Below are 7,733 nucleotides of genomic sequence, written 5' to 3' on the forward strand. Positions count from 1 at the left end.
AGCTACCGGAAACAGGATGGAACAGGAAACTGGAGCAAAAGCCTAAACTTTGCAAATGAAAAAATAGGTTGCTGTCCAAATATATGTATAATATAATATAATATAATATAATATAATATAATATAATATAATATAATATAATATAATATAATATAATATGAATTAATGGGATATAGATAATACTTGTGATGTCTTATGGGCCTGTAGTCTTTAAGGAATTGATAGTCAATTATGGAAAGCATTTGATTAGAAATAAAAAACCGTATACTTCAGTACACCTCTCATCATGTCTTTGTATGTTAAAGAACCCTCTGTAGCACTGTGTTGGAGGAAGTGTGGAAATTCTGTGAATCACACACATATCTTATATTGCCCAATAACTCAAGAGTTTGGAAAATGTTCTATTACTCTATTACTTACTTCTACTGATTGCCAAGAATATGATGACTGTTGGATGTAAAACAGGTGTACACAATAGAATGGAGATGTGTGCTCAGATTTGGAACTGTGTTACACTTTAAATAAATAAAAGAAAAGAAAAGAAAAGAAAAGAAAAGAAAAGAAAAGAAAAATCAAATAAAACAAAAGTATGTTTTATTTTGTAAAAGTACCGGAAACGTCTTTTTTTCACCGCAGGTAACGAGACAGCGCTCCTGTCCGGCCCACAGAGGCTCGGATGAGGAAGTAGCCACATTGATAGGAGCGCTGAACTGGACCGCTTAAAACAAACAAAAACACAAAGTATGTACCTTTTCATTATTGTGTAGCGTATCGGCACTGACGCCAGAACACGTTGGATTATTTTAATGTGTGTGTGATGTGTGTGTTAGCCCGCTGCTGTTAGCTAACACAGTGAGGCTACAGAGCCCAGCCCATCGCGGCTGTCAGTGGGCTCAGTGGTGCGGGTGATGGAGCGGTCGATGGCTCGGTAATAACAAGGTAATAGGTGCAGACCAGCGGGTTCATGAGGGCTGTTTGCAGACTGTGTTGGATCTCCCTGATTGTGCTGATGTCAGATCTGTGTGTGAGGTGTAGAGGTGGTCCCTCCTTGTTTACACCTGCTCCATGGCTCAGCAGTCAGGCCTGTTCTGAGGTCTCATCTCATTTCATGTCATAGAATACAGTCAGCCAGGCATCTGTACGCCATGACTCATACTGCTATGTCACAGCATTGAAGGCAGAATGTCATGATTTAGTGTGATTTATCATTTGGAACAGAGAATTTTAAAGGAGCACTACGTAGATTAATAGTTACAACATCAATGAGGCAATGATACACATTTCTGAATCTCTTCTCCACACCTCCATCACCTACACTGTTCCTCCATGTAATGAGGAAACTGTTTTATGTGTGTGTGCTCTGTACTCTGTAGGTTTCACCTGGAGTCGCTGCAGCCATGAAGCTCCGACTGCACTTCGTGGTGGACCCCATGGGCTGGCTGTGTATCAGCATGGTGTTTGGGATTTGGCTCTACAACAGTTTCTTCATTCCCAAACTGGTTCTACTACCACACTACAATGAAGGGCACATCCCTTGGGCCATCGTGGTTTGTGAGTATCATTGTTGACGCTGTATGAGAGAATTGTTCAGGAGTCACTGGTTCACTTATTTAAAATCAAACTGATCCTTGTGTTTTCATTCAGGTTATTACATAGCGTCAGCACTCTGCATAGCGGCGCTGTTCAGAGCTTCCACGGCGGATCCTGGTCGTCTTCCTGTGGACCCCCACATACCTCACTCAGGTATGGATACGGTCATGTGGAAATAGAGGTCGGCTTCTGATTCTACCTTTAGGTTTGCATATGTTATTAGTGTCACCATGTTGTTTTTTATGCCACAGAGCGAGAGCACTGGGAGTTGTGCAACAAGTGCAACTTAATGAGACCTAAACGTTCTCACCACTGCAGTCGGTGTGGCCACTGTGTGCGCAGAATGGACCACCACTGTCCTTGGTGAGGCTACACACACACACACACACACACACACACACACACACACACACACACACACACACACACACACACACACTCATGTGGGTCTCACCTTATACATCACACATGTACAGCTTTGAAAATACAAATAGAAAGTCAAGCTTACCCTCCAACATCTGAGTTTAGGCATCCAGTGTGATGCTGGCATAAAAAGGCAGTGGTACAGTGTTTACTTACAATTAACTATTGCATCAAGAGACATAAATGAAACAGTAAATAAATATAATATATATGCAGAGAGATCATTTATGCATCATTTTAGTCCACATCATATCAGTCCAATAGTGATAAAAAAAACAACTAAAATATGAGATCGTATGTTAAATCCTGTTCGTGTCCTTCCAGGATCAATAACTGTGTGGGAGAAGACAACCACTGGCTCTTTCTGCAGCTCTGTTTCTACACTCAGGTTCTCAGTTTATTCACCCTGGTGCTGGACTTCTGCCAATACTACTACTTCCAGCCTCTGACAGAACTCGACCAGGTACGTTCTGCAGGAAGATAAGTAAATGTCACGCTCCGCTGACGTGAAGAGCGTTTTAGAGCTCATGGACTAAAAGTAATCGCTGTATTTATTTATTTAGTTATCTCAAAAACGCAGTGTGGCAACCAGCACTAAATTCTGTGTTACATGACGCTGGTGGAAAAGAAAGATTGATATTAAAGGTCATGTTGATGCAGGTCTTCAGTCCTCCAGGTCACAGTGATTCTAAGTGATACATCGTAACGACTCTGAAACTCCCACGCAGGGTTCAAAGCCTGCAGCTCCTTTTGTGATTTATTATTAGCCTTCATAAGGAAGAGATCATTATGACCTGTAACTGTTTAAAAAATCATTACGTAGAGCTTAAGGATTATAAACTAAGATGATTTTACACTAAATAATTGTTCTGTGTTTTCCTCCTCCAGGAGAAGTTTACAACACGCCATGAACTGGCTCTGCTGCGAGTCTCAGCGCTCATGGGTCTGGTCATGTTTGGTGGCATGTCCAGCTTATTTTACACTCAGATGACGGGCGTCCTCTCTGTGAGTACTGAACAATGACGTGAAGACTAAACCTGAAAAAGACTTACAAAGCTAACGTCAGTTGATGCTACTCGTTATAATTATATGCAGATTCATTTCGCTTGTTCATCCTGTGGAAAACAGGATCCAGCAAACGAGGCAGCAGCGCACAAAGCTTCAGTCAGGGCGACATGACGTAGTGCACCAAAATAAAACTATCAATCCCAGTAATGCAGGGATCAATAGTGAAGAGACAAGAGAGAAAGTCTGGGGTTGGGCTGTGTGCACCAAAGTGTTGAATTCTTAATATCTTTGATGACATAACAAAATATTTTTTCTTGCAAGACAAAGTGTTTTGCAAGCTTTCGTTAAAACTTAAATGCTGAGAAACAGCTTAATGATGCTGATGTTTTTGTGTCATCATCACACTTTAATCAAGGTCCCAGATTATCACGAAGGAGCTTATTTTGTGAAATGCATTGTCTCTTTTCCTTTTTCCTGACAGGACACTACCACCATTGAGAAAATGGCCCACTTCTCAAATGAGATGTGAGTCTGTTTAACTCTGACTTAACAGAAACACTTCATATTTACATTAAAGAAATTGGTTGACATTATGTGTAATACACTAATTCTCTGGCTGATGCATCATTTTAAAGTAATAGTGTGACCTTAGGCCATAAGCTATTTGAAACATATTTTGATAAAAGAATATCACGTACAGCTGCTTTAATACGCCCTATAAAACACACATTTAACATGAATAATTGTTTTTTGTTTTTGTTTTTTGACAGATTTGGCTCAAAGAGAACCTGGCAGTGGGCACTAGCTGAAGTTTGCGGCACTCGCTGGAAACTCCTGTGGTTCATCCCGCTCCGAAGCCGGCAGCCGCTTCAGGCCAGCCACCACTTCCGCACCCACGTGTAGGTCGGTAGCACTCCAGCACCTCCTACCTGCACAGACGGTCGGCTGCCACGGTGAAACACTGTAAACACACTTAAGAATCCATCTGCTCGCCTTCACCATCCTCTTTCGTGCTATGGGAGCTGGGCAGCAGTCTTGGTTTGTCAGTGGATACTTTAAGCTTTTTTTTTCTCCTTTTTTAGTTTTTTTAATTTTTAATTTTGCCTTTCACTACAAGACCCAGACTGGCAGTAAACAGGGTCAAGAATCACCTGTGGGAGTGATGGGAAATTGTTGCTTTTTTACTCACTGTGAATGCTACTTTCAGCATTTGGAAACCACTTTTAATGGCTAATTGCATCAGAAGGACGGAAGTCTTCACTTGAAATCAGCTGGGACCCCTCTCAGGTTACTTTAATAAAGAGCCTTCACTACTGACCTTTAATCAACTACAGACAGAACTAGGGTAACTCCAGTGTCTATTAGAAAGGCATTTTTTGTATGAATTTTGTGCCTTGTTTATTTTAACTCTGTCCATTTGATTTGTTGCGCACAAGAAGTGTTTTTGTTTAGTGTTTCCTGGTTGGTTATCTTCCAGTTTGGAACGCTGAAGGAACCTGGCAACAACTGCATTCCTGCAATTGGTAATCATGTAATGATCTCTGACTGGTCCTGGCATAGTTCTATGACTGTTTATCTATGAAGTATTGTTTTATGAAGCATGGCCACAGAACAAAGTTCTTTACCTTGACTACTGATATGATATGACATTATTATGACAAATGACCAGCCGTACATGAAGACGTGTGTAATAGTAAGCAGTCAACACTTCACCGTGTGCTGGTGGAGGTTCCAAAATTAGAAAGAAGTTTATACAATCAATCTTGGGCTGTAGACGCTGTTGTCAAAGCTGCTGTGTAATCGAGTAGTTTCTCTCAGTATAACAAACATTTCGCAGCCAGTTGATATCTGATCTGACCACTATCTGTTGTGAAATCCTTATTGCAGGTGTTTATCATATACTGTCATCAAATATCCCCCGTTTGTCCTAAAACACTAGTTTGACATTTTGGGAAATATCATAAACTTTTTTCCTGCAGTTAGAGGAGAAGATTGACTCTCATGTTCGTGGCACAGGAGCTTTGAACCTGGACAGCCTGTGGCTAGCTGGTTAGCATGCTAAGCATTGCAAAAATATAGATGTTATGATGTCCAAACTGTTATTCCTCCACATGCTGTCACTAATCTTAGTGAAGTCTGGAACGTTTTCAATGAAATTCCTACATACGGCACCTTTAAAATGAATAGTCTGCTCCACTTTTGAGGGAATTGGTTTTCACACAGCCAGCGGGTGTTTAGCTTAGCTTAGCTTAGTTTATCTTAGCATTAAAGTCATAAACACCCTGTAAAACCACAGCTTTTTACATTTATGCTTAACAAGATTTAAATCCCAATTAGTGAGCTGTTGACAGGTTAATTTTGTACTTTTTACTAAGCGAGGCTAGCTGTTTCCTCCTGTCTTTATGCTAAGCTAAGCTAAGCTAGCTGCCTGTTTACTGAAATTGATTTGTCGTACAGACATGAGTGGCATCAATCTTCTTGTCTAACTCTCGACGGAAAGAAAAAAAAATCCCCAAATATTGTACTAATCTTTTCAATTGTCTTTTTAGCGTAAGTTTGCTCTGTCTTTTAAGCACTTCTTTCATTTTAGGTCTGCTGACCTTATGAATTGTTATTTATACATTTTAGTGCTACATCTGTTATAGTTGTGTCTTTAATGTGTCTAAACCTGTGGCTTTATAAATACCAACCATTATATGAAAACTAGCAGATTAGCCTACATGTGGTGACATACAGCTAGTCAACACAACACGACACAACTTTTGACAATTTATTTAGTGTTTTGCTGTAACACTACGGTACTGTTAAGAGATTTTATTGAATTCTTTAAGAGTATACTTAAGGATAACATGATTCAGTGCAAAGTCATACTAGCATAGCGTGGTTGTCCCGGTCTGTAATACTTGGCAATCCCATAGCTAAACCTGTATGTTAGCTAAGCTTGCCATGTGTGGGTATATAATACATTATCCAAGCAGTTTAAGTGCCTTTCTAGGTCTTCTTTTTACTCTCATACTACATCACCATCACGCTGGTCTCCGTTAAAGCCAAAGACCTGGGGAAATGTTGCAATAGTCAGCGAGCATTACGTAAAAATGCATGTTTCACCAAATTTCTGAAGGTAGCGGTTTGATATTATGCACTGATTTACACGTTAGCACTCTGTTTTACTGCACCACTGGCACTCTTGAAAGAAAGTCTTTACTTGAAGTTATTATACTCGATGTTTATCCTCTGTTTTATTCATATCCTTGATCTTGATTGTTGGCATTTGCATGAGCGTGTGTTGATAAATTTGCTCAGTGGTTTTTATAACTCAGATTCAGGTTCTTGGATGTTTGTGTGAACAAGTATTATAACTATATATATATTTTTGTGGTGGTGGTGTTGGTGGGATGTTGGTTTGGCAAATGTGTGATTGGTATTTAAGAAGGGGGACTGACAGATTATGTTTACTGTTTATTTGTTGTTGTTCTGTTTGTTTTTTTTTTACAAATAACTTTATGAAAGCAATAAGCATTGTGTTTCTGCCATTTCTCATTGTAACATCAGTCCTGAAAATCTGACATGTATTGTGACGCATATAAACCGGTCGGAGGATTTTCGCTCGTTACTCACTAACCGCCGGCTACCTGACTTAATTGTTTGTCAGTTTGGATGAACGCTGCTGTAGCTGCTGCGTATAGTTTTACAGAACATCTTCAGTTAACGGCGTGTCAGCTGCGACGCCTCTTGCCGGCTCGAGTTCATCTGATTTCAACCCCGAGCTGCTGCAGTAAAGAGGTGTGAGCGTGTCAGAGAGAATCTCCTGACAGCCATTTGTCCCGGTGTTCCCCAGGGCTCTCAGTTCGGACCGGTGCTGTTTTGTTCACATTGTTAATTTGCTGCCCGTTGGAATGTGTTTTATTTTCTAAGCTTTATTTTTGTTTAATTCAGACCTCAAACACTGGAACAGTTATGTTTTGTGAATTAAATGAACACAACATAAAATATCCTATCCATTTCCTTATGCAGAGGAAGCATATATATATATATAAATATAAAAAATCATTGATTTATCACGAAAAGCTGTATAAATTGTGATTATTGACAATATCATATCGGCATTCATATTCTAATAAATTAGATTCTGGGTAAGTTTGAGTTGATTCCTTTCTTCTTTTTCAACTTGCTGCTCAAGTTTGGCTGCAGCTGAAGCTCTTTGTTATACTGTGATCAAATAAAATGGGGGAAATCAGAATGTGTTTGTGATGTTTGCTTCTTTCAGAAACGTAATCATGCCTGGAGGAGGCTGGACTTTATATAAGAGAACTGCGTTTGGAGCAACAGCGCATCAATTTTGGCTGAAATCAGAAGATGAATTTCTTCCTCTCCTGCGTCCTCCTCATTTTTTTTTCTTTGTCGTCGTCTTCTTCTTCTCCTTCCTCTGAATCAGTGGTAGAGAACACCCACAGTATCCACATTCAGTTTAGTCCTCATGTACATATTTGAGTTATTGGTCAAAAAATATGATGCAAAACTACCCTTTACTGTATAAAGAAGAGAAGATGATCTACATCGTCACCAGCCACAACATTACAATCTGCTTATATGTTTATTATTTAAATGTTTTCTGTTAATTCTTCTGTTCTTTTACCTTGTAATTTAACTTGTACTTCACTATTTCAGCCTTGGGTTGGTGATGTGATCTGAATTATCTTCCAGCCTGGTTC

At 39.7% G+C, this 7,733-nt stretch overlaps 1 protein-coding gene across 1 annotated transcript; it reads left to right on the plus strand.

Moving 5' to 3' along the window:
* Window positions 1-631: 631 nt before the first annotated feature.
* Window positions 632-7,261, plus strand: zdhhc21 (zinc finger DHHC-type palmitoyltransferase 21). Its single transcript, XM_037113129.1, has 8 exons — window positions 632-741; window positions 1,374-1,551; window positions 1,645-1,743; window positions 1,842-1,953; window positions 2,338-2,476; window positions 2,902-3,018; window positions 3,503-3,546; window positions 3,792-7,261. The coding sequence occupies exons 2-8, from the start codon at window positions 1,398-1,400 to the stop codon at window positions 3,922-3,924; spliced, it is 798 nt and encodes a 265-aa protein (XP_036969024.1). The 5' UTR covers window positions 632-741; window positions 1,374-1,397; the 3' UTR covers window positions 3,925-7,261.
* Window positions 7,262-7,733: the final 472 nt, after the last annotated feature.

The sequence above is a fragment of the Acanthopagrus latus genome, chromosome 10, assembly GCF_904848185.1.
Source record: "Acanthopagrus latus isolate v.2019 chromosome 10, fAcaLat1.1, whole genome shotgun sequence".
In the NCBI taxonomy this organism is placed as follows: domain Eukaryota; kingdom Metazoa; phylum Chordata; class Actinopteri; order Spariformes; family Sparidae; genus Acanthopagrus; species Acanthopagrus latus.

What these genes read in the sequence shown, in the direction of transcription:
- zdhhc21 (XM_037113129.1), top strand. Translation starts at nt 1,398, where the DNA reads ATGAAGCTCCGACTGCACTTCGTGGTGGACCCCATGGGCTGGCTGTGT. An exon ending in CCCTTGGGCCATCGTGGTTT is followed by an intron (nt 1,552 to 1,644) that starts GTGAGTATCATT and finishes GTTTTCATTCAG; the next exon opens with GTTATTACATAGCGTCAGCA. An exon ending in AGATGACGGGCGTCCTCTCT is followed by an intron (nt 3,019 to 3,502) that starts GTGAGTACTGAA and finishes TTTTCCTGACAG; the next exon opens with GACACTACCACCATTGAGAA.